The following is a 27,187-nucleotide window of genomic DNA, read 5'->3' on the forward strand; positions in this document are numbered from 1 at the left end:
AGGAGATTGAAGCGATTAATCATGCATTCCACGTCTACCTCCAAAGAGCTGATGTCCGACTGTGGACGCGTGTTCATTTCCCGGGCGAGAGGTACAATTTGATGACTACGAACATAGCGGAATCAATGAACAGAGCATTGTCAATTGCTAGAGGTCTTAACATTGTTCGAATATTAGAATCGGTGCGGGTTATGATGACCAGATGGTTTGCTTAACGGAGAGAGGAGGCCAGATCGCAGCCAACCACACTTACGCGTGGTCTGGAGAAACTACTAAATGTAAGTCAGTCGTAACAATAAAAATAAGTATGCCTTTAAAATTCATAAGTCAGCCTTTATAGTTCTTAAGTCAGCCTTTATATGTAATAAGTCAGTCGTTTCACATTTATTCTATTTTTGTTAATAGGATCGTGTAACTGCCGCCAGAGATTTGACGATACAAAGGATTGATGATCATCACACTGAATTTAAATATGGATCTTCTGGCGAGTCTTTGAATGTTGTTAATTTGGTAGAGCGAAAGTGCACATGTCGACGTTTCGAACATGATAAATTACCATGTGTACACGCAATCGCAGCTGCGGAGTACAAGAATGTTTGTCATATATCCATGTGCAGTCCTAACTATAACAGCGCTTATTTGGTGAGCGCATACGCTGAATCGGTCATGCCGGTTGACTCAGCGCAACCTGTTCCAGAAATCGTAGCTAACCAACCGTGCTTGCCCCCGTCTATTCGTCAAAAACAAGGATGACCTAAGAAAAATCGGATGAAATCTGCTTTAGAAGTTGCACTTGCAAACAAATGTCCTAGGAAAGAACACACATGTTCTCGATCTAGACAGAGTAGACATAATGCGAAAACTTGTCCGATGTAAGCAAGTGTTGTAGACAGAGTGGACATAATGCGACACTGTTTATCCCGACACTGTTCATCCGGTGAAAGACGACACCACTTGCAGGGAGACAGAAAAGATCGAAGTGCTAATACTTGAAGTTGACGAGAATGGGATGCTAAGAGACGAAGAAGGTCGCACTCGCAACAGCGCATGACAATTGATTAATGCTCAGGGTGCTGTGATCCCTGATATGATTGATGTTGCTGAGACGAATGACTTTTACATGAGTCGAGAGTAATACGATTGGGTAGGTCAAGACCCCTTCCAGGGTCTTCCTCACCAAGATCCTAGAAACCAAATAGAAGAGCTTGAGGATCTCGTGTCAAGGAGTGAGCAGAATGAAATGTCTAAACACCACATGCTCTGCAAGATCTTCCCATATTCTATCTCTGGGGATGCATTCAGCTGGTTCAGTCAACTACAACCAGGAACTCTAACCAGATGGGATGACATTGAAAGAGCCTTCCTTTACAAATTTCTTGATGATGCTGAAGCAACTCGAGAAAAGGAGAAGAATGATAAATGGGACTGGTTCTTGGCATCGTTAGATGAGGAGTATATGATTCCAATACAGCTACTCGACGACATTATGGCAAAAAGGGATGAACAACATGGATTTGAAGAGCCGAGCAAAGTTGAAAAATTTGATACAAGTGATCCGACTTCAGCATCGATCGACAGCAATACCTCAAAATCGATCGACATCGGCACTTCAGAAACGATCGACACAGACTTTTAGCATCGATCGATACCACTCGAAATCCCTGAAAGATCGAGTTGTCCTCAGGACATTGCAGACTTGACCCATAAGAGCACTGATGTATCAAGTTGTTCTCCTTCCCCAGATGTAAAAAAAGGATCACCATGGAAGATTCCTTGGATCTAGAAGAGTTCTTGGAGTTGGAGGATGGAGAAAAGCTTGAAGATTTGGATTCGAGTAGAGAAGTTACTATAGAAGACTTCTTAGAACTGGAGGAATGGCTTGAAGATATGGATCAAAATTCGAAGAAGAAGCTTGATGATGATCAGCATACTTCGAGAGGAGATTTGGAAACTTCAAAGGCTAGCATCGGTGGACACCAACCTGATGAGATCGATCGACAACCACCCCACATCATCAATCTACACCCACCCGACATCGATCGACACCGCCAACCACTTATCGATCGACACCACCCACCTAATATCAATCGATTCCCATTGCTAGACGTTCCGCCAGGTTGCATAATTGAGATGGAACCGATTGAGGAAAGGATGTACATGTCTAAGGCCTCACACGTTGCTGTCCCTAAACATCAGAGACCACCTTTCTGGACAGAAGAAGCTGCTGGGTTTCACAAAAGAGTGAAGAGGATACATGATCCTATGAAGATTGTGGTTCCATGCGTTGTGTTTGAAGCTGAATCTCTTATTCCACCTGATAGAAGTATGCAGTTCAGTTCTCACATTGAGGTATTGGATGATCATCAGCACGTAGAAGCTTCTCAGAGAGGGTTGCGATTTAGAGATGAAGTCGATAAGGGCCCAACAGAAGCAGCATCGATCGACACAGACCGGATACCATCGAACGACACCAATAAACCAGCATCGATCGACGCTACCACTTCTCCATCGATCGACACTGGACGCATATCAGAGCAGAAGGAGTTTGATGTGTGTGGAAATCTTAGGGATGAAGATACAACCACGCGATCAGACAAGTCTGGGGAAAAGAAGATGAGGAATTGGAAGAAGAGAAAAAGGATCATGGGTGATTCTCAGTTATCATTGATTCCCCACTTCTCAGATGGTGTCAGGAAATTCAGAGTGCACAACAGATGCTTCTCAGAGCCATTTGCAAAGCTTCGAGCACTCCTTATTGCCGAGATGATAGAAAAGGCAGAAGAGTCTATAGAGGAGGCTTTCACACAAGAATGATAAAGCTTTAGAGAGTAGAAACTGAGACTTGTTTTGGAGTGAGTTCTCATCCTCATCCGGACCAAATCAGATCTCCAAAGTCAAGCTAAATGACTATAACAAAGCGTTGAGTAGGAGGCAACCCACTATTAGGTAATTTCTTTCAGTTTAGTTTAGATTGTTACTGATTAACGTTTCTATTTACTACAGGTCAAAAAAAATAAAAAATAAAAAAAATAAAGATGGATGAACAGTAACGACGGCACTGTAGCAATCGCACTGTAGCAGAGGAACTGTAGCATCGATCGACACTGTAGCATGGACATCGGGAGTTACTGTAGCAGTGTTACTGTAGCATGGACATCGATCAAACAACTCTCTGCCAAGCTGAACAATTGTCTTGTTCAACTTGTTTACTGCTTTATTTACTGCTTTGCTATATTTATTTACTGCTTTTAAACCTATTAGTCTAGCTTAATCAAACTGATTAGATTTAATTGGTTCTTTAGTTCCCTGTGAATTCGATCCCTAAGTACTACAACTCGACCTCTTATTTGAGAGAGTATAAATCACTCATTAGGGTAATTTGAGTGATATCACCACCCCATCACAAAAGCGGAACGTCTTCATTATTGACCACTCTCCCAAAACTCTCACCGAAGCAGGCGACGGATTCATACGTCCAAATCAATAACGCGTCGTTCATGCTGCTTTTTATGTATGACCCTCCTTCTGGAGCAATCGTTTAATAGAGTCAATGAGAACTTCGTATGCAGTCCGACCCCATGGATACGACCCATGGCTTCATCGTCGAATACCCTTAGTGCACTTTCAAAGGGTATCCTTGAATTGTGATGCAAACAATAGACTCCCATGGCTTGAAGAAGTAGCAGCCCCAACCACATACGATTTTCAAAACTCCAAAGCGGACAGAACGCTAATGTTGCCTTCAGTTCATCTAACTTGGGTCCCATCCCAAGCGGCACCTTCAACTCTTCCCAAAACTCTTTGTATTGATCAGGTTCAAAACTTTTTGTTGGCAATGGACCTGTGTTTAACCCAGTGATCTCACCAAACTCGAGCAAGCTAAACCTGATAGCCTCATCAACCACGAGACACCATATCTCCTTCTTATGTAGATAGTATACGGTCCTACCAGACCACATGCTTTCGCGTCAAGCTAGCCTAGCAACTACTCCAATGGGAGAGTTCACCAGTTCTTCCCACACATCAAGTCTTATTGTTTCTCTAATGTGGGGGAAAAGTCCTGGACGGAAATTGTGATTAATATCTTTATTTTCTAGGTTAGAAGATCCTTCAGGGTAAAGTCTTAGAGGGTAATCTCGTGATTTAACTTCAGCAACATCCATCTGATCATATAACCCAACAATAAATCAGCCACAAGATAACAATAACTCAGCCACAAAATAAAAATAACTCAGCCACAACATAACAATAACTCAGCCCCAACATAACAGTAACTCAGCCACAACCAAACATTAACTTAGTCACGACATAACGATAACTCAGTCATAACATAACAATTACTCAGTCATAACATAACCCTAACTCAGATGCAACAAAACCCTAATTCAGACGCAACAAAACCCTCAACAAAACCATATTACAGCCGCAACATAATCCTATCTCAGTCGCAACAAAATAATAACTCAAATGAAATATAATATATAACTGACCCACAAACTCAACCAAAACACAATATATAACGTCGCGACATCCTACTGGAAAAGACGAACTCGTATATAAGAATGCGGCGAAGACGATTTTGTACAAACGATTGAAGACGACGATTTCGGGGAAGACGATATCGGAGAAGACACGATATCAATGTCAGAGAGTTAGTTCGAGGAAGAGGACGTAAAGCGAAACGTTGACGAGGATTTCAGAGTGGGAATATCCTTGCGGTTCCTTGAGTGGGAATATCCTTGCGGTTCCTTGAGTGGGAGTATCCTTGCGGTTCTTTTTTCGAGACACAATGTTCTTCGTTCCTTTTTTTTTAACCCCGATGTAGTTGTGGAGAAGAAGACGACTTGATTTCTATTTTGTTGATGCGGATTGTTGATTACTGATGTGGATTTAGTGTTTAAAAATAATATCAATTAAAAAAAACCTAACGAAATGTCTTTATTGTCGTTTACCAGGGTATCCAAACATTCTAGTAATTTAAAAAAATATATATATATTACACTTTAATAAACCAATTTTTCTAAAAGATTTATGGTTTTGGTTTAACCAATCAAAATACATGCACAAAATATTATTTTCCCTCTCGAGTCTCGAATCCGTCGGGAATTCCCAAAAATGACAATTGATTACTTTTTTTTTCCTTTTAAACATTGGTTCATTTCATTAAACCCTTTTTGGGCTATTACAAGAGTACAAAGAAATAGGCAGAAAGCCCAACACGTGAGATCAATGATAAAACCTAATTAAAAGCAACACGTGTAGAACTCTCCTTAGGTTTGCTGCAACGTGGCCACTTCTGAGAACACAACTTGCCACCAATCTATTCTTCACCGCTCGATTCCACCGCTTCTCCTTGTGTCGCTGAAACCGCCGGAGAAGCTTTTCTGTTGACTTTACTGCAATCCTTTGCTGCGCCCAAACCCTTGAACTCAATTACCTTTCGCTTTACAACCGAGATTAATTGATGATCAGAGAGGCCCGCAACCACCTTTGATTACATCCGAGGAGACTTAGGTCGGATGGAGGAAGACTCTTTTTTGGACCGTTTTCTCGCCAACTCTACTGAATCTGCTCCAAAAGAGACCCAAAAAACCTCTCTAACTCATCCATTCTTCAATCAGAGATCAGAGAAGCTCTACCCTTAACGCCGATTCTTGGCTTCCGTAGAGTCTGATACTCCTAGTAAAAAGATTTGTTGATACGATGATTGAAGCATCTAATCAATAATCACTGGGATTAGTAATAATGATAGCGTGAGGTTTCTATCAGATCCAATTAGAAGATGACTGGAATTTATTAAAACACACATTAAAAAGTTCCCCGAGGGAAGAAGGAAAATCGCCTAAGCGAAGACAGAGATCGATCTTACAAGATCAAATTTTACAACAAAAAACAGAAAGGAACCATAAACAAAAACCTTCTTCCTCTGAAATAATTTGAAGTGTGAAGAGGAAGAGAGGTTTTTTCTCTCTCTAAACAGAAGAGAGAGGTTGGTTCCTCGATGTTAATTAATTAATTTAATGACAATTGATAACCTTTTTGGTCAAAAGTGACAATGTATTACTTTGTGATAAGGTTAAAACTGAAACACAAAAAAAAAAGAACCAAGGTTTGGTTAAACCTTTGGGTACCAGCTCATTAATTATCTGGAAAGTTGGAAGAAGAGATTGAACAGTTTCTTTCTCTCTCTCTCAATTGCAGAAATTGAGTTTCTTCATGACTTTGGCATATGCTGGTGGTACTAGTCCAGGCTGTCTCAGTCTACGTTTTGATTTCTTTGACTGCATACAAGCAACAGATAAATTACTCTCAGCAATTATTGACCTGACTCCACATTATAGACGGCCAAACCCCGGAGAAAGTGAAACAGTTGAGATGGTATTCCAAATACAGCTTTGCCCTACCCATTTATCTGTCTAGCTAAACAAGGAATCAACGCGCAAAGTTAAAACTAGTCCAATCACACTTTCCATGTTAAACTTACGTTCACTATATAACAAGTTCTGGCTAGCAGTAAGATTTCTAATTATTATTCTTCCAGAGGAATTGGTTAAATAGAAAAAATAAAATTTAAGATTCATATTATGACTGAGGAAAAAGATCTAGTTAGCTACCTTCAAGTGGGCGTTGTGGCGCTTGCCTTCTTTCCAGCGAAGGATGGTACCATAATTCAGTGGTCTAAACCTGTCTTTGTATGACCTGAGATCATATAGATTCGGCAAGTTGAGAAAAGACCACAAACTTTCCACTTGAGAAGCTATGATGAATGACATCTAAAATATATTGGAATCAGAACGTTACGAGTAAAACTTGATCTTGACTTTCTTGACTTTGGATGTGATTGGAGTCCTAGGTCTCCACTTCTTCTTCCATTTCGCCATTTTATCCTTGGAAGTGATATTCCTTACTTGAACCAACTGAATAAGAGAGAATCAATCAATCAACCTCAAAAGGTACAAAAACAAGATAAGCCTTCAGAGATATAAAACTAATGTTGCACATGCGACTTGTTGGTTGCAAGACCTATGAAACTAACAATCCCTTTCAACCCAGAAACAGAGCCAGTTCGATTCTAATTCACAAGATTACACAAAATCAAAGAACATTCACACAACGAATCGTAGATTCACCCCGCGAATCGAAACAGTTAGCGAAGGATTACATGATGAGGAACGGAGATCGACCCCGTGGAGGTGGGATTCGACGGAGAAACGAAGTTCCATTTACTCGTCGTGGCGAAACCTAGGGTTGACTGGGGACTCCGAGAATGGTGGATCAGACGGTGGGGAACACTGGTGAAAGAGAGATTCCGATTTGAGTGGAGGGAGATGGAACGCAGCTTAGTACAAAACCTCTGCATTCTCGTCTCTTTCGATAAACCACCGGAGAGATTGAAAGGGGACCACCGACCTGCTTGGGTTTTGTGAAATGGTTTGGGGAGTGTTTGGGTGTTAGGGTAAGTCTATTTTTCCTACTCAAAATATTATCCCGAATTGCTTAAAATATCCTAAGTTTTTTTTTTTTTTTTTTACCATCTGAATTAATTTTTTTTTTCTTAACACAGAATTTTTATATCAAAATAAAAGAGTTATAGAGTGAAAAAGAACTCCTCCACAAACGGAGAATCCAACAAAGAACTAACTCTATAATTCTATAGAAAGGATTGAAAAAACATAAAAAGTCTGAATTAATTTATTGATCACAAATTACAAAATTTTTTTATGAAATAAGGACAAGACTGAAACAGACACCAATCTTGACTACGTAAAAGAATAGTTTTAGATAATTTATCAGCAACGGTATTTCTTTTGAAAAAATTTACATCGAGACATACTTTTTCTTTCTCCTTTTACATTTACACATATTTTGAACTAATCAGATACTTTCTTCTTCCGAAATACCGAAAAATCCCTTAACCTAAACATAACCAAACAATGCATCTTCTCTTTCTAATCACTCCCTCCGTCTCTTCCGCCTCCCTTCTTTCTTTACTCTCTCCAACTTATCTACTTTAACAATGTCTCTTCTTCTTCTTCTATCTCCCCTCATTGCTCATTATATATCTCTTTGTTCAGAGACTCGTGGAACTTAAGCATTGATTCTATTTTCATGGTTAAGAAGAAGCAAAGGTGTCTCATGGTTTCTATAAACGTGGCGGCGATAATTGGATGATATGGATGAAATTGAAATCAAGAACATAAGTGACCAAGAAAAAAATAACGAGAATTAACATACAGTTATCTGCTTCACCTCACAAACATCACTTTCAGGGAAGGAGGGGTCTTGCACCTATGACCATATGAACACTGACCCTAACCACATCTCACCAACAACCACTTATCACCAAGCCAAGTTTCACCGACCGACGTGTCACCCAGCCACTTTTCACTCAACCACACTTCTCCCGACCACGAAACGCAAGAACCACCACTAAAAATATGGCGGAGGTGGTGTCCACGCCGGCGTAATTGGTCACCGACAATTGCTCTAATCTGCTGTAGTTGCTCACCAGCAAATGCAGCCACGACTCCACCGAACACAATTCCCGCAGCCACAACGACTCTGACCATATTTTCCATGACCAAAACAAACCTACCCACACAATTCTCTTTTAAGATGTTGTCTATGGGTCCGATGATGATGGCTTAAGATCAGTAACGACAGAGATTTTTGCTAAGTCAGATGAAGTAAATGTGGAAAAATCTAAAAAGAGAAGGCAAACTTAGAAGATATGGGGGGAAATCGAGGGTGAAGGGAACGAGAATTTAAGTTTGGAATTTGAAGTAAATATAAATCTACATGAAACGGTTCTGAATTTAGAGAAAAAGAAAGAGATGCGAAGGAGAATTAAAGACGGAGGAAGAAACCATGAAACCACCAGATTTAATATATACTCTGTCTCTTTTGTATCTCCTTTTTATTTTTATTTTTAAGAAGGGCATTTTCGGATCAGAGAATTCAAAAGGTACATCTAAAGTACTACTCCAGCAGAAAGTACCTAAAGATGTTATATACCCAACAGAAAGTAACCTTTCGTGCAACGCTCTCTTTCCTTTACGTCCAATATGGTGAAAGGCAGGGGCAGACGTAGGTGAAGACGTACGGGGTCATGTGCCCCCGTCTCTTTTTTATTTTTCTTGCATAATCTATAAAACTCATGCAGTGCTCCTCTAAACCTACAACTAAATATGCTGAAATAAAATTATGTGCCCCCATCTAAATGGACTCCTACATCCGCCACTGGTGAAAGGTCGTTGATGTAAATTGTTGCTTCCATGCTTCTATTGTCCTAAGGAAAAGACGTAATTTAGGAGCACTTGTCATCTTCAACAATTGTTCACACAGATTGAGATTATCACCTTCGAATATGACGCGACAATATCCCAGAGACCAAGCACATTGCATTTCATATTAGAGCTGAGGCCTCTGCATCTTCCACTGTATGCCTTCCTTCAAACTTGCCCATTCCACAATTTAATAACATTCCATGAGAATTTCGAATAACCCATCTCATACCAGATGTCTGGTATTGTGTAAGTGAAACATCATAATTACATTTAACCCATCCCACAGGTGGCGGTGTCCATTTAGATGTTCGTCGTGATAGGCATCCATTTGCAGTAGAGGGCAGAGGATCCATACTCACAATACTGACCCATTCAACTATATCAGAGTTTTTAGAGTCAAAACATTTTTTGAGGGAATGATTTTTTGAATACCACTTTTCAAAAATATATTCAATCAAAAATATCATTTGACTTTAAAGTTTAGTGATGATTATTTAGGGTTTAGTATTTATGCCGGGGCAGTTGAGTTTATAAAATTCTATAAATGTTTTTAAATTATTTTTAAACATTTATAAATTATTTAGGAGATTTAATTTAATATTTTATAACAAATTTAAATTATTTATGTTCGACCTCAGCATTTTAACCCGGACCCGAAAACCCAAACCGGAACCGATCCGAAAATACCAGATCTGAAACCGAACAAAAATTTACTAGTATTTTTGGTCTAATATTTTATCCGAAAGAACCGGAACCGACTCCAATAGACCCGGACCCGAAAAAAACTGACCCGAATACACCTGGCCCGATAAAACCGATTTGTACCCGACTTAAAAACATGTATATCTAAAACTATAATTTTTTGTGTTCTATTTTATGTATATTATTTTATGATTTAGTTAAAATATCTTTTGTTAACAATACTTGTTATTATTTTGTAACATTTTTAAGTAATATGAAACTTTAATATATAAAATTTAGAGTTTAAAAATGTTTTATTTTAATTATTAATAGTTTAATTCAATTTATTTTGTAAAATTTTAGATATATTGACAAATATGACTAAATTTGATGGATTTAGGTATGTCATGTCCTTTTCAGATCATAAATACCTGAACCTGAACCCGATCCGGACCCAAAATTACGAATATTTTATAGGTATTTTAATTATAGATCCGAACCGATCCGGACCCAAGAAGAACCAACCCGAACCCGAATAAAAAATTTACAAGTACCTATTGGTTCCAAATTTGTAGGACCCAAAGGACCCAAATCCGAAAGGAACCGATCCGAGCCCGAGCCCGAGCCGAAAACCTAAACGCGCATGCGTAATTTATGCAAATGGTTATTTTAAAAAATAAAATTTTAAAAATGGATGGTAAAAATTAAAGTTCTCTCTATTTTTATCTTGAGTCACAATTCCCTCGACGTTTGGTTTTTCTTAGGTTTCTATTCGGATACTCGATTTTCTTTCGAGTATAAAGATATGAACAGTTCCAATAATTATGAATTTCAGTTTAATTACGGTTATTTATGCTTCTGGTTTGATTTAGATAACAAGATTAGAAATCACCTAATATCCTATAATTTTTCTGCGTTTAATTCAGTTTCAGTTTAGTTCATTTTTTTTTTGGATACTTTCATGGGAGTTTTTCAAAAACAACCTAAAATTTCAAGTCAAGCCTAAAACTAACCTTTTTTTGTCATTACTATTCATCCATGAAATTTTCACCCTCCTTATATTTTGAAATATTTACAAAATTGTCATTATTGTTTAATTTCTAAATTATTTCAAAAATGACAATAAACCAATTACACCCTAAACATTTTTATTATTTACAACCAAGGTTCTAAAAATTGGTCTAGGCGGCGCCTAGGCCCCCGCCTAGGCGGCAACTCGGTCCTATCCGAATCGATTTTTTTAAAATCCGATTTATACCAATTTATATGATTCAAATTGGTTTGAACTGTTCTAAATCGGTTAAAATTAGTTAAAATCGATCTAAAATTATCTATATATGTTAAATTAAGCAATAATATTATTACAAATCTACAAATTTGTCTACTTTCTTCTGTTTTGTATATCTAATTTTGATAATTTATCACAATAATTTTATAATTAAACCTAAAAACTAAAATATGTCATATAAATATATAAAATATATAAAATAAATCAATAATTTGCTAACGGCTAGGCCTCGCCTAGGTCCTGAATAATCCGCCTAGTCGCTATTCCTCCATAAAGCGCCTAGTTACCGCCTAGCGATTTTTAGAACATTGTTTACAACAATGTCATTATCATCAATTTTCCAACCACCAATGAACTACCATTTTTGAGCTCTTAAAAGCTAAAGAATTCAATTTCTAAGCATTTTTTTTTCTAAACCAACAAATCTTCATTTCCTCTCCATTTTCAACTAAAAACTTTCATAGCTTTCATTTTCATAAGCACAACTTTCATATTTTCGAATTTATTCAGTTGTGAATTGTCAAAGGTGCTTCTTTTTGCTCATATTTGGAGCTTGGACGGTGAAAAATGGTGGAAACGAGCTTTACACCAGAAAATGTAACTATTTACATGGTTTTCGTCATTTTTCAGACATGTGTCGCGATTGTAGATTGTTTTGTATGTCTACGCATATGTGTAGACTTATGATGCGGTATACTTTTCAATACACAAGTTATTTTTGAAATTGCCAAAATAATTTTTTTTTGTAAAGAAGACTTCCCTAGAAATCTACGTCCTTACCTTTGATTACCAAAAACAAAAAAAATCGGTAGACTTACTAAGAAGTCTACGTAAAAGAGGTTACTTTATGCAGACTGCTCGGGAAGTCTACAAAATGTCAGTTTTGCATTTGACCAAAACTTTGACTTCGTTGAATAGGTTAGTTTTGTATTTGACTAAAATGTTTGAAAAATTGACCAAAAAAAAAAAAAAAATGTGTAGACTTTATATTCAGTCTACTAATCTTAGAAAAAAACGTAGACTGCTTATGAAATCTACTATTTTATTTTGGTAAAATGCAAAACGAACTTGTCGGATTTTGAGAGTTGACTTCAGGTTGAAGTCTACACCTTTGTAGACGTTCATTTCAATCTCGTAGAAATTCAAACTTGGTCAACTGATTATAAATCTGCCACGTAAGCAATGTAGAGATGTAAGGTGATGACAGCTCAATAAAATTAAAATGTAAATAATAGAAAATAAAATGTTACATCTTTTTAAATGATCATCAAATAATATATAAGAGATTTGAATAATTTGGGGTAATGGATAGTTAACTATAAAAGGACAAGAAGATCAAATCAGTTGGTGTTAGAGTTTTTGATTGATTCTGTTATGATATTGGAGAATCTTGTAATGAAAAAAAGCATGCAAGATAAGAGTGGTGATGTGTGTCTTCAAGCATTGATCTTGATGTGAATGACTCGTATAATTGTGTGGAGAGGGTTCAAGTACTGGCAATATCTGACCTCAACCAACAAAGATTGATATGAACTCAGAGCCTGTCACTGGAACTGCTCCGAAAACAAGGGTTAACAATGACTTTTGGGAGCAGTGTTTGACAGAGAATTAGGGATAGATGGAGCAACATGAAGTTCAGTTAGAGAGAAGGGATGTTGAAGCCATATATCCTAACCGCTGGACGACAAAGGATATGTAGCCGGATAAAGTGGTGAGCGGCTAAGACAGAGCCGAACCTGTGAATCGAGGGGCCCTATTCAAAAATAAAAATTTAATAATTGTAGTTTAATTGTTTAAACAACATCTAAAATAATTATAAACAAAAAAATTGATTCTGAGGAGAAAGAAGCTGAAAAGACATTGTAGCAAGTTTTGTCTTACAATTTTAAAGAGAGATGCATTTCACTTTCTTTTTTATTATAAAATGGAAATAAATACAAATAGTCAAATAAGTTACTCACCAACGTTACTTTTGAGCTGTAGACAATAACCTACGTAACGTTTACATATAAAAATAAACCGAAAGTGGGGGCTCCATACCAATGTTTCGTAGGACTGTGTACAAGCCCGGCTCTTGGCTTAGAGAATATATACAATTCAAAAGTTAGGCACATGACCAATTTCTCAATAAAACCAACATTACATTCATACACATTAAAATATCATCACATGTCGAATTTAACAAGATCAAAGGCAGTATGAGACATTACATAAGAATCAGATCTTGCTTATTGTCATAGAACAAAGACTAACATTTCAGTCACACCACCGACAACAACTTTCACTCTCTAGTATATCCCATCACATGCATCGAGATAACAATTAACAAACCCAATAAAAAAAAAGATAAAATTCAGCTGCTCAAACAATAGCGTCTGTAGTCCAACGGTTAGAATAATTGCCTTCCAAGCAATAGATCCGTGTTCGCAAACGCATTTGTTTTGATTTTTTACAATTCAAAAGTTCGAAGAACAGAAAAGAGAAGATAATCTGAAATGGCGAAAGTAGTCCTCGCTTTCAACAGCTACTAGCTAAAGATCTGAAGGCGTAGGGGGTGTTATAGTAATTAAACTACACAAAATCTCATAAAGACAACAACACGACTAAGTGTCTTTTTTTCTTTCTCCGCTTGATATTTTTCAATTCCGCGTCTCTCTCTCTCTCTCTCTCTCTCTCTCGGTAGAAGTCGAAAAGATCTAGAGAACAAAATCCTGGCGTAAATCTCGTTAGGGCTTTTCAATTTTTGAAAAAAGCGCAAAAAACATTTTGATCTCTCTCTCTTTTTTCAATGGCGGGTTACAAAGCAGATGATGAATACGATTACCTTTTCAAGGTTGTTCTAATCGGTGATTCTGGTGTTGGGAAGTCCAATCTGCTTTCACGATTCACGAAGAACGAGTTTAGCCTCGAGTCCAAATCAACCATCGGTGTCGAGTTCGCGACTAGGAGCTTGAATGTTGATGATAAAGTCATCAAAGCCCAGATTTGGGATACTGCTGGTCAAGAAAGGTCTCTTTTTTTTTTTTTCTCATTACATCTCTCTTTCAAAAGAATAGATCTGGATTTGCAGCTAGAGAAACCAAACATGGATTTTGTCTTAAGTAGGAGATTAATGCAACGATTAGGTTACTTAGTTTATGTGACAGAGCTAGATTGGTTTCAGTAATTTCAATTCCATGATTCTTAACTCTTGTTCTCACTGTAGATTCGTCAAAGATCAGTTTCTTGTAGGCCTGGCACAAAATCCGAACCAAACCCGAAAACCCAAACCGTATCCGGTCCAAAATGTAAGGTCCGAAATGTAAAAAATATCCGAATGGATCTTGTAAGGTGGTACAAAACATATCTGAACCCGAAGTGTTATTAACCGAACCCGAACGCTTAACCCGAAAAACCGAAAAAACTGAAATATCCGAAAAAATATCCGAAGAAACCGATCAGAATATCCAAAATAATGTACAATATAATTATATGAAACATGAATATATACTTCAAATATTCAATTTCATATTTATTTTGATATGTTATCTAAAAATAAGTATTTAAAATTTAAATAACTACCTTAAATACTTAATTATATATAAATAAATATATCTTTCTTATGTTTTACTTTTAAATTTTAGATTTTATTTCGGGTATATCCGAACCGATCCGATATAACCCGAATCCGAATGATATATGATTACTTTATGGATTCTATGATGTGATACAAAACCGATACGAACCCAATGTGTTATATCCGAACCCAACTCATGCTTGCAAATTTACTAGAATAGGACTTAGGATGTTATAAAAGAGAACTGAAATCCGAAAAACCTGATCCGAACGCCAACGGGTACGCGAACGTCCATGCCTTAGTTTCTTGTATGCTCCTTAACGATTATGATTATAAAGTTTTCAGCTTTTATCTACTTTCCTCTCTTATTTCGCCAAGTAGTTTATGTAAAAGAGCTTAGATTGGTTTCAGTAAACTTGATTCTTGAATCAATATATGTTTCTGTTACTGTGACTTGTTTTCAAAGTGAAAAGCTTTTTGTTTTCTCAGTTTCTGTCTTCGTTAGGTGTTTGGTTCTAACGGATTCATTTTCATAGGTACCGAGCCATCACCAGCGCGTATTATCGAGGAGCCGTTGGAGCACTTCTTGTCTACGACGTAACCCGACACTCGACATTTGAAAACGTGGAGACGTGGCTCAAAGAACTCAGAAACCACACCGATCCAAACATCGTAGTCATGCTCGTCGGCAACAAATCCGATCTCCGCCACCTCGTGGCTGTTCAGACAGACGATGCCAAGTCGTTCGCTGAGAAAGAGTCTCTTTACTTCATGGAAACCTCGGCTCTCGACTCCACCAATGTCGAGAACGCTTTCGCGGAAGTCCTCACTCAGATTCACTGCATTGTGAGCAGAAAGGCCATGGAAGCTGCGAGCGAATCTGCTAATGTTCCGTCGAAAGGAGACAAGATCGATCTTGGTAAAGATGTTTCGGCAGTGAAGAAAGGTGGATGCTGCTCAAACTAATAACAGAGTGGATCTTGGTTTGGTGGTAACTACCGGATGACCGGTTTCTGTTAACGGTTATGTGTTCAGAAGTGGTTCTGCTGATTATATAAATTAATCGTTGTTCTTGGTTGAGAAGTAATTTTGAATTTTGATGTTTTGTCAAATTACCTGAACTTTATTATCTAAGAAAGAGAGATAAAAGATAGTTTTTGATGATTTTGTTCTGTTTTTCATTTGCATCAAAAACTTCATATATTTTATTAAAACGGTTTAAAAAAGTTTTTTCTTAATTTAAAATTCTAGAGTTTACATGGAAACAGATTATACCGCAAAACGACCCTCTTTTGCCAGGTAATCGCTAGCTAAATAAAAATAATGAAACAAAAATTTAATTTAGAATGTACATGATGAAATCTAATTCAGCCATTAGAGATGACAAATCTTCTTCGTCAGTCATCTTGACTAGTTGGAGGTAGTCTGAACATGGAGCTATGACCAAATTGGATATAAGATTTCATTGTCCACATCAGAGTATTGAACTCCACATGAAGCGAAAACAAGACTCCAATACTAGGGAATGAGCCAAATTTCGTTCGTTATTCCCTCCTCTGATTTGATCACCAAGCCTCCTCCAAAATATGTCCTTGTGCCATGAGGCATCAAATTGGCAGCAAGGATCTCCGGTTGGTTTGAGCATGTCGAACCCCCCAAGTCCGCCTTTTTCCCAAACTCAAATCCGATACAATCAAAAGCTGATTCAAGAGCTTTTTTTAACCAGTGTCAATACATAGGTAAAATTTTAAAAATGAAAAACCTTTACAAATATAATAAAAAAATTCAGAATCATTCTATGATCTTTCATATGATGAGACCTTTTCATTACAATTTCATTTCGGACTTTTTCAAATACAGTTTTCTGAAAAAATAAATTAAATAATCATTCAAAAATTGATCCCCAATCCGATTCTGTCGATTTATCTTCGCAATCTTTATTGCTGAAAACCATCTTTTAACAGTTACAGTAGCAACATGTGAAATCAAATTCAATTTTAATAGTGTATAAACCAAAATAAATGACATGTGCTTTCGAGTTTTCACCGAAATACGAAAAAGCAGTCCATGATCCTTTAAATGAGTAAATCTGTTGGCACGTAGAGCATTATCACTATAAATATTTAATTTTGTTCAAGAGATATACACTCTCCATGATTAAAATCGGATGCGTAGAATATCGATAACCTCATCAATTTTGGATGGTCAAATGGAGAGAACAAATCAATAAGAGACAAGAAGTAGCACAAATAAGCTGTTCAATATTTACCTAATTGAAACGATTGTTGAACTTTTGAAGCTGCAAATCCAAAATTGAATCTAAGCAATTGACCCTATAATGATGTTCATTTATCATCCTGATTTTCTTTGGTTTCTTTGAGTCAGCGAAATCTTCCTCCATGTTAAGGTCTTCAATCCCATGTTTCTTACAGAAAGATGAATCTTTCATCAATAAGATCATTACATCCATCATCTCTAAATTTCTGCAACTGTGTTTTAGTTGATTTCATCGACGACATTACATTCAAAATCTCTTGATCTTTTTTACTTTGAGGGCTTTGGACAAACTATTTTTAATTTTAAAGGTGCATCAACACTTGCAAAAAGAACACAAAATCAAGTCTACTGATGTATTTAAGAAGACCACGTGCTTGTTGTCTTTTCGAGTCTTTGAAGCAATTCAAGCACCTTGACGATAAAAGAAAAACATTCAACCACACACAGTAAAGTTCTATGGTGAAAGCCCCAACGGGTCATTGATTTGTTAAAATTATCCCTTTAACCTACTCTGCAAATTCAGAGGTGCTTATGCATCACTTAGGGATCGAGTCCACAGAGACTCTAAGATCGGAGGAAAGTACTTCCTCTCAAACTCTCTCTTGAAGGATTTCCACGATGTGATGGTATGCCGGCGCTGCCTGTCTATGCTTTCCCACCATCCGGTTGCAACACAATAGACCATTGTATTCGAATTAAACTAGAACATAAAAGTTGTAATGCAGTAAAAAACAGAAAAGAAAAATGGTTGTAACTTACGGAAGAAAAACGCCGGATCTAGAGAAATCAATTAGGAAATCAGAATTGCAGTCAAAAAGAATATCAGAGTTTATAAGAACAGTCTAGAACTCAAATCACATCAATCAAGTCAATCAGCTTTTGCTTGAGAAACTATCTATGTCTAGATCCTAGAATCTCAAATTTCTTTGCTCATTCATAAAATTAAGATAGACATTAAGATCAGATTTGATATGATTTGATATGCTCAGTAGATTTCCTTGTGAATATTTATTTAGCTCATCATGATTAATTCATGTTATGAATAATGCTTTTGCATAGGGGTGGGCGTTTGGGTACCCGTTCGGGTTCGGGTCGGATATTTTGGATTTTCGTGTATTTCAGTATAGAGGTATAGAACCCGTTCGGCTATTTCTGTATTTCGGATCGGGTTCAGATATTTTTAGTTCGGGTTCGGTTATTTCGGATCGGGTTCGAATATTTAGATTTTGAAAAAAAAAATTAAATTTTTCATTTCTCAAATTTCTTGTATTTAAAAATATAACTTTCACTTAACTAATTTTTTATTTTTAATAGATTGAATGATTAATAGATTTGGACATAACATTTTGAAACTAAAAAAGACATTAATTTGGTTATTTTTTTTAAATTTTGGATGTAACTTTTTGTTAATTCTTGAAATAAAAAGTTTGACATGCATTTTAAATGAGTAGCAAATCATATTCTCCGTAATTTTATGTATATCATATGAACTTAAAGTATGTGTAATATCAATATAAATATTTTATATAAAATGAGATATGTAAACTAGAAATATATGGTTAATTATACATATGTTCGGTTATCTTCGGATATCAATTCGGATTTGGATATTACCCGTTCGGGTTCGAATATCCAATCTCTCCTAATTCAATACCTTTTCGGATATTTTGCTACTTCGGTTCGGATTTCGGTTCAGGTTTTTCCGATCGGGTTCGGGTACGGGTTCGGGTGCGGCTTCGGATATCGGGTAAAGTGTCCATCCCTACTTTTGCATCTATCAATTATCCTATTATCTAGCTTATCAGGGTTGTCAATCCAAATCTACCATTAATAACAATCAAGGTCAAAGTCAGCCTTAGCCCACCCTCCTCTTTTGTTCTTATAGTGGCCCTTAACCAAATAATGACTTCCACACTTGAAGTTTGATCCCATACTAAATAAACCTCTTTGTTCAGTCTTTTTTTTTTTTTTTTTTTTTTTTTTTTTTTTTCAGTCATCATCTGGACAACCCTAATTTTTTTCCTGTGCAGAACAGCGAGAATTGTAACGGCTGTGAATCACTTCAAGAGGTCACCATTAACCTTGCCATTCATTCACAGTTAAAGCAAGAACACACTACGTTTCATTTATTTACCATCACCATCCTCTTCAGCTTCCTTGCAAACTCTCTAATATCTCAAACCTATTAAAAGGGGTCTCCGGCACCATGTTTTTCACAGTTTCATCTCACTGTACCAATCAACATACAGACACATAACTTGAAGAACAATGGCGACTTCCAAGATATCGTTTTCCGAGCTGAAGGCCGGACGTGCAACTAAACCGTTTTCACACGCCTTCTCTGTTTTTAGGAAGCTCGGAATGTGAAGCAAAATGGTCAAAGTTGACATGCTACTCTTGGATGATAAGGTATAATTTTCACTGATTCTGTTTTGTGTTAGTCATTTTTCCTTTCACAGATTCTATTTTTTTTTTTTTTTGTGTTCACCATTTTTAATTTCACAGCTTCTGTTCCGCGATTGTTAAATCTCTATTCCGGTTTATTTTTCTGCTCCCATTGACGGTTATCATTTACACATTCATGTCTCCTCTTCCTACAGTAATCTCTCATCCAAGCTTCTGTATCGGTCTATCTCCCGAACACATTCAGACAACTTCTTAGGGAGGGAGCTATGTATGAACTGAGTGAGTTTGAAATGACCAGATGTAACAATCATTCCAAGTTTTGTGACTCCTACGTGGCCATCCAATTCAAAGATTTGACTAAGTTCATCGAGGTGCCTGCTGTCCCTAATTCTATCCCAACCGAGAAGTTCAGGTTCCATAAGTTTGAATAATTTATGACTTTGGCAAATACAAATGTCCAATTGCCAGGTACTTCTCTAATTTTTTTACAGAACCCATACTCGAGTTATATATTCGGACAACTGATACCAGCTTCCTTCGCTCTTTCAGAAATCATTGGTGAAGTAAGCGACATCATGACAATATACAATGGCCAGAGCCAGACAGACTACACAACGTGCTATGGTCCACATCAAAATTTATAAGTAACTTCTCTCCACACAGAAATTTTCTTTAAATTCCCAAGTATCTTAATCTCAACTCTTACTAAAATTTAATTAAAATATATACTTTTGGTGCAGAGACTCTTTTTAAGCGTTTTTGACAGCTTGCTGAACTCCTCCACAACAGACTTGAAACTGGTGTCCGCCAGCCAACAGTGATGATAGCTACCAGCATCAACCAAAAGTTAGTTGGTAGGCGCTTTTTAAGATACAGTCAAACATATCAAATATTTAGGTTTCCATAAAATGCCTCTTAACTTTTCGAAACACTTAATGCACAGGTCGTCTCTTCCTAAATTCAACTTTTGAATGAGGCGGTAGCAAGTCAACCTTTATTCGTTGAGTAAGGCCCTCCATTGTAGTGCATATATAGCACAAAAGATGTTCTTATATATGTCTCTCATGCTCTCCTTACATCCCAGTTACCAGGTTGTGTTCAACAAACAAAAATGACTCCACCAGTGATACCAAATACGGTGGAGTCAAGAAGCCGGAGACTGTTTCTTTACCGGATTTGAAACTGCGAGCGGATGGTGCTACATCTCATCTGCTAAGTGTTCTAAAAAACTCCAGCGTGGTGTCTCCTTCACATGCACTACATGTTTTAACGCAAGTGCTGTTGGAGTTGTGAGGTTGTCTCCTAAATCTTATTACTTTAGCATCCAACCTTTACATAAATTATTTGGTTATATTACTCACCAATTTGTTAACATTCGAAGTTTGACAGGGATCACCACCAGGAAACCCATCAAAGAAGGCCCACAAAGCTTAGTTTCCAGCATGGCACTCAATGCACTCGCAATATATTTTTCCAAATAAGGGTTACGACAGTCAATCAGAGTTTAACATTTCTCTTCGTTTTGGTTCTGTTTCTTAGTAACATTTTGTTTTATGATATATAAGAAAAGAAAATTTCTAGAAACTTTAAATAATGTCCACTCTAAAACTGTTATTAAGAAATTAAAGTCATTATAATATTTTCTTCATGGTTAGTTAAACAGATGAATCTAGCACATAACAACAACCGTGAAATAGCAAGGAACAATCTTTGATTATTAACAATGCACTGATACCAAGTTGGTATTACCAACACTAGAATGGGTAACTGAGAAATAAGTTAAGCCGTAATAGACAACTACTTCCAGAAACCAACACTCTCTGTATCCATTGCAATGCCCCGCAATGAAAACACTTTTAATACCTGCTGCCTTGAACATGTTCTGCCACATTGGTGAAGACGGAAAGTAACCACCATGACATTCCGATGTTGCGGCAACGACTGTCAAATTGACGTTTTATAATGACATTTTGTTACATTAAAACTAATTTATATTAAAATATATTTAAATTTTAAAAAATATTTGAAAAATGAGTTTATATTGAAAATAATAAATTTTATTTTCATTATAAATCATATTGCAAATTTTAGTTTGAATTGAAAAGACTACTATCATTTTTTTGTTTGAGAACACAATTATTAAATAAAAATATGGAAAATGTAATGATTTATATTTTTTCTATTTGATTTCTATTTCCATTTGATATAGATGAAGTAAATTGAAAGTAAGAATAACAAATATATTTCTTTTATTTCTAAAAGTATCAGATTTTAATATTATTACAATAACTAATTTTCTCACGATAATAAATTAATACATCTACCTCAAAGTTAAATCAATTGAAAATCAAATATAGTGGGATAAAATTATAAAAAGTTATATTTTAAAGTAATATAGAAATAGTTTCAATAATGTCATAAATAATAATTAGTATATATTATGTAACAACAAATTATGTTTTATTCTGTTTATATTAGTTTTTCAAATTATAATTAAATTTTCTTTAATTTTTTGAACTTTTTTTAGCATTTTAATCTATAATAAATTGTTTTAGCATTTTTGAACTTTAAAAAAAAAAATTGTTGGAAATTTCGGTCATGCTATTTGAAAATATTTTTATAGATTAACAGTGTTAGAAATTAATAAAATATTACATTTCTAGCAGAATTCTACTTGAGTTTCATACCATATCATATCAAATAATTTACTTTGAATAAGTTAGAGTGAACCAAACATAATATAACCAAAATAACCTAAATATAGCTAACCATTAATAATTTGGAAATTAAGAGGAATCAAACTGCATATCTGAAAATTGTTTTTCTCTTCAAAGACTAAAGCTAAAAGAAGTAACTAAATCTTTTAATCTTTTCTATATTGAATGAAATTATATAATTCCTATATTGAATGAAGCATTGAAATATGGAGAGGTCTTCATCGTTATTTATAGAATAAAAATTCTGGATTTGCAAAGCAATTGTGGAAATGGATAATTAAAATTGACATAGTGGGAGAGGAAGATGAGAGGAGTTGATGAATAAGCTTAATGGAAACAGTGGAATGGTAGTGAAGATAAATAGTAAATAAAAGTAAATATGATGATTATCGTGGTCATGGGCTTTGAGTCTACTGAGTCTTCCGTTTCAGAGGAAGAAGATTCTGGGTCGAATCGTCTCTTTGCGGTTTATCTCTCAGTTTAAGTTTCTGTTTTGATGTAAGAATCTATTCCTTTCGTGGCTTTTTTTGATGGATTACCTCCTCGTGAAACTTGGTCCACATCAGCTACATTCTCATTTCTCAGTAAGAGATTCCTCCGTGTCAGTGTTTGGTCTTGTTTCCTCGGCTTGATATGCTAGTTATATTCATGAACGATGCAGTTGAAAATGACAGAACTATTTGAATAAATGTTAGTATGGAGAGTATATATATCTACACGGACTCAACTTTTAAAAAGGTAACTTCTTTCATTAATTGTTTGGAACTTAGGTTTTCAATTTATGGGATGAAAATATTAATATGGTTTTCAATCTTCTACAGAATCAATCAACGTTAGCTATTTTCCATCAGGGTAAGCATTGTAATTACCATTTTTCTTCTCCAAAAAGTTTTGTTTTGGTTAGGATTTATGATAGTAACGAAGTTTTTTTTGCCCAACATCAAAAGACAGAAGCAAGTGGCGGCTACGGTTTGTAGTATCTCAGATTAACCCATTTTTTTTATCTCAGATGAACTTGTTTATGATCCAGTATTTCTTCTTTTCATTCCCTGTAAATGTCTTGATTGAATACTTTTCTTATCGAAGACTTCATGATAACTGTGTAGTGATTTTGCATCATCATAAAAATAACCGTAAGCCACAGTTCCCGAATATAGACTGAATGTCTACTTCTCTCCTGAGCTGATGTTCAACTTGATATTGTTGAAGGCTTGAAGCTGAGTCTTAAAAAGAACACTTAGGGAGACAATATGATTGATCTGTTCCATATTTGCATATATGTATGAAAATTTTATGGGAAAACAATGTAAAGATCTAAATAAATGTTAACTTTGGTTTGCAGGACATACACTGTAGGGAAGTTAATACAAAGTCCCCAACGTAGTTTCTTGCCACTAAGTGTCATTCCAAATCAGCAGAACCAACACCTTTTGTCAAAACATCCACTTCTTATGTAATCTCCCTTTCGTGACCCTATAATGTGAACCAGCAACCCCAAGAATCAAGCTCACTTCACATCATCATGTTACAGTATAAGTAACTGATCGAGATGATAATGCGGAAGCTTTACCTTAATGACACGACGTACAATGGGAATATCACGACCCTGAGGAGAAAAAAACAAACTGGTTAAAGACCCAAGAATCAAACGAAGTGGGACAAAATATGAAGACGGAAACTTACAGCGACACTGAAAGTATCCCCGTACATGATGATACACACTATGTTTTAGAGTATGATCAAAGCACCTGCAAGCAAAATGTAATGGATACAAAGTTCAGTTACCTTTAAATCCAGATTCCGTAATTCCAGATAGAACAATAACGACAGGAGATTCGCTGCCAGTGACACACATCAAAGCTTTTTTTTTTTTTTTTGATAAGACACACATCCATATGATCGAATCAAACGTAACAAATTCATCAAACGCTTCACATGGGCATTAAAACCAAAAGAGAAAACGGAGCAGAACTATAATGATAACCTTTGATCTTGAGATCCCACCGGAAAAGATTGCTTTTGATTGCAAGCTGAGGCACTCAAAGGCTTCACAGTTCCCCTGACGAGTTTGATTTTGATTAAACCTTTCACAAAGTGGGTAATATAGGAGTAGAAAGAGAGGGAGTTGGAAGGAAAGCATCGCTAATGAAGAGAGGATTAAAGAAGAGGAATGAATGATTCAGAGTGGATAAATGCACAGTAATGTAGAGATTCAGAACGGCCGAGAGGAAGAGGTAGAATCAGAGATGACGGCTTACTCTTTCCATTAGATTTTGGTCATCTGGTGGAATCTGAAATGCTCTTTGTTAAATCTGAGATTGAAAACGCTTCTGTTGTTCATGAGTCTCTTTTCCTGACCAATCAATAAACACAATTATTAATTGAAACTATGCATTTTACTTTAATCGGAAAAAGAAGAACTCGTTTTGGATTTTCTAGAAGTCAAATTACCTTCTACGTTTCATTTTCATGATGTCTTTGAGTCTGGAGAAACAGATCTATTGCTTTAACGATCACAGAAAACGGGATCTCGAACAACATGAGAAAAGAGCACTAAGTTGATGAATAGGGCAGGAGACATCTGTTCTTCTTCTGTAATGGATCCAAAGGTCGTCGTTACTTACGACGATTAAGGGCAGCTTAACCAGCCAAGGAAAAGCCCACTACGACAAAAAAACTTGAAAAAATAGATGCTGACGTGTTGTCTTTTGCCTATTGCTTCCTTGATGTTGTGGCGCAATGAAAAGGGAGAAAACCCTATTTTATTATTATAGATAGATATCTAATTCTCCTATTTGACGGTGTAGGTATGTCAACTAGCGGAATTGCAAAATTAACAACATCTACATAGCACCAAAAAACGCCTTATCATATCAAAATCGCTTAAACTGTTACTCACGTAGCAAGTAATACAAACTATAAGTCCACAAAAAAGGGAATCACTAAATCAACTGACAAGACCAACTAAATAATGACTCCAATTTTCAAACTTTTACACATAAATTTCAGCACGTTAACGAATCTTAAATTATACATTCAAAACGTGATAATATTAAATTATCCATTCAAAACGTGATAATATCAAATCAAAGGATGTCGCAAGCCAACGGTACTTTCAAATGACTTAACCACAAAATATTTGTGGATCTTCACAATTAATACGCAAAAGGCTTAAGGCAACCAAATAAAAAAAACTCATTTAAAACACACACATCTAAGTCTCACAAACTAAACAAAAGACACCATAACATCGTCCATTTCCAAAATCCTAAATAAAAAGAAAGAAAGGCTGAGCTTCAAGAGCTATCACGCATAGAGATTCTACCAAGGGATATTCAAGCAGACATCATCACCCACCTAGCAAAGTTCTCGCGAACAGAAGTTCATAACGCAATGGAATCCTCACCGTACTTGCAGAGGTAGGAAAAAACACACAGGTATAAAAGCATCTGAACATAAACCCACTAACAGTCTCTCCACAGCCTTCCGTGCACCGTTTCCACGATCTTATGACTAGATGTCTTGCTTCCGGCAACGTCGAAACACCCTACACATTACGTTAGAAGGATACAAGATTACTTCCATACCAATAACACAATCAACATACACAAACACAACTCACAAAAAGATATTACACAAAAGAAAAATAAGCAACTTCAAAACAAAGTAATATACTACATATTATATATTGAATGATGTAATAAAATAATTTCAAAAGTTTATAGCTTTATCTATATATATATTTAAGGTTTCTCTTCAAATTATAAACTATAAATTTAAGAATATATTTAAAATTTAAAATTTAAAATTTTGAAATATTAAACCAAATTTATGTATTTATTTTTGAAAACTTCTAGATACTTTTTATTTTTATATTGGGACCCTGTTCGACCGCTCCACTAGCACATGCTATTAGATAATCTTACTACGGTCCCTAATCACTATCAAATGGATCGGAAAAATATCATTTTTACAACATATTACAATATTCATATTTTTGAACAAATTTTCTTTACTAAGACCACATTGTTACGGTCAAAATCGGTTACGACAAAATCAACGGCAAAAAACTTCCGAAGAAATGTCTTCTTTGAGAATTAGAAATAAAATTTGAAAGAATAGAGAATCGAGAAACCTAATCAAGCTGCTTAACGATTCCGAAAAGGATTCACATATAAGTCTTCGAGAAAGGATACTCAAGGCCTCGGACAACGGATCCCGGACAGCACAAAACCGTCGTCCAACTCGCTGAACGGGCGAGTTGGAATGAGCACATCGTCTAACTCGCCCTTTCGGCGAGTTGGACCCATCCAGTTCTCCGAAAGGGCGAGTTGGATCGACTAACCTGCCTTCATCTCATCCTCGTAGCTCCCTCTTTCGTGATCGGATCGAACCTGCTCTTGTTTCGTCTCGATCGGAGTCACAGTTGGAACTTTACAGCTTAGAAACCGCAAGAACTCGTTCTCTCATATGAGATTCGGATCTATCGTATAAAACAGCAACGATAAACTGATGTGTTCTAATTGTTTGGCGTGTGGTTTAGCATATATCCGGGACCTCTGGAAAATTTAGTGTTTCCTACCTTTCCTAAATCAACGGAAATCGACAGTGCGAATTTCGGTTCCCACAGTTTGGCACTAGAAGAAGGGGGGATATGGATCAATCTATCTCTCAGCCACCAAAGCTCAATCAAATATGTCAGCTGATGATCTCAACAACCAACAAACTCGCGACAACGTTGAAAACACTCCTGCAGCGAACTTTACAACAGTTAACGCTAACACCGCAGCGTTCGAGGACGTCCAAAAGATGTTCTCGACTTTCGAAAAGAACTCGGCAGAACAGGATAAGGTCATGAGTTCTCTTGCTAAACAGGTCAAAAACCTAACAGCAAGAACCAGGGCTATTCTTCCGCACGGAGCAACATGAATCCGCGGAAGAATACTCGATTTCGCTACTCCTTCGGACCTGTCCG

General features: G+C 36.3%; 2 protein-coding genes and 1 long non-coding RNA gene across 7 annotated transcripts; 1 reads left to right on the forward strand and 2 right to left on the reverse strand.

Moving 5' to 3' along the window:
- Positions 1–5,101: 5,101 nt before the first annotated feature.
- LOC106381799 lies at positions 5,102–7,420 on the reverse strand. Of its 4 annotated transcripts, none has more exons than XR_001276735.3 (5): positions 7,163–7,420; positions 6,802–6,917; positions 6,615–6,699; positions 6,122–6,281; positions 5,102–5,670 (listed from the first exon to the last, which is right to left on the reverse strand). XR_001276735.3 is itself a non-coding variant. In XM_013821729.3 (4 exons), the coding sequence occupies exons 1-4, from the start codon at positions 7,358–7,360 to the stop codon at positions 6,192–6,194; spliced, it is 489 nt and encodes a 162-aa protein (XP_013677183.2). In that variant the 5' UTR covers positions 7,361–7,420; the 3' UTR covers positions 6,009–6,191. The 4 variants fall into 4 exon arrangements, 2 of the variants coding, with proteins under 2 accessions (XP_013677183.2, XP_013677184.2); XR_002656008.2 differs by having other exon boundaries at positions 5,102–5,679; XM_013821729.3 differs by lacking the exon at positions 5,102–5,670 and having other exon boundaries at positions 6,009–6,281.
- A 6,454-nt stretch (positions 7,421–13,874) lies between these two features.
- On the forward strand, positions 13,875–15,976 carry LOC106381798 (ras-related protein RABA1c). Its single transcript, XM_013821728.3, has 2 exons — positions 13,875–14,265; positions 15,349–15,976. Exons 1-2 carry the CDS (start codon positions 14,045–14,047, stop codon positions 15,776–15,778), a joined length of 651 nt encoding a protein of 216 aa, XP_013677182.2. The 5' UTR covers positions 13,875–14,044; the 3' UTR covers positions 15,779–15,976.
- A 7,091-nt stretch (positions 15,977–23,067) lies between these two features.
- Positions 23,068–25,783, reverse strand: LOC125581827. Of its 2 annotated transcripts, XR_007319569.1 has the most exons (6): positions 24,664–25,780; positions 24,471–24,565; positions 24,197–24,271; positions 23,896–23,960; positions 23,783–23,818; positions 23,068–23,685 (listed from the first exon to the last, which is right to left on the reverse strand). It is a non-coding gene; the product is annotated as an uncharacterized LOC125581827 (long non-coding RNA). The 2 variants fall into 2 exon arrangements; XR_007319570.1 differs by having other exon boundaries at positions 24,197–24,565; positions 24,664–25,783.
- Between the last annotated feature and the right edge of the window lie 1,404 nt (positions 25,784–27,187).

This window comes from Brassica napus, chromosome C2, assembly GCF_020379485.1.
Source record: "Brassica napus cultivar Da-Ae chromosome C2, Da-Ae, whole genome shotgun sequence".
NCBI classification, from domain to species: domain Eukaryota; kingdom Viridiplantae; phylum Streptophyta; class Magnoliopsida; order Brassicales; family Brassicaceae; genus Brassica; species Brassica napus.

What these genes read in the sequence shown, in the direction of transcription:
- LOC106381798 (XM_013821728.3), top strand. Translation starts at nt 14,045, where the DNA reads ATGGCGGGTTACAAAGCAGATGATGAATACGATTACCTTTTCAAGGTT. An exon ending in GATACTGCTGGTCAAGAAAG is followed by an intron (nt 14,266 to 15,348) that starts GTCTCTTTTTTT and finishes TCATTTTCATAG; the next exon opens with GTACCGAGCCATCACCAGCG.
- LOC106381799 (XM_013821729.3), bottom strand. Translation starts at nt 7,360, where the DNA reads ATGCAGAGGTTTTGTACTAAGCTGCGTTCCATCTCCCTCCACTCAAAT. An exon ending in CGATCTCCGTTCCTCATCAT is followed by an intron (nt 6,918 to 7,162) that starts GTAATCCTTCGC and finishes TCTCTTATTCAG; the next exon opens with TTGGTTCAAGTAAGGAATAT. An exon ending in GCCACAACGCCCACTTGAAG is followed by an intron (nt 6,282 to 6,614) that starts GTAGCTAACTAG and finishes GCTTGTATGCAG; the next exon opens with TCAAAGAAATCAAAACGTAG.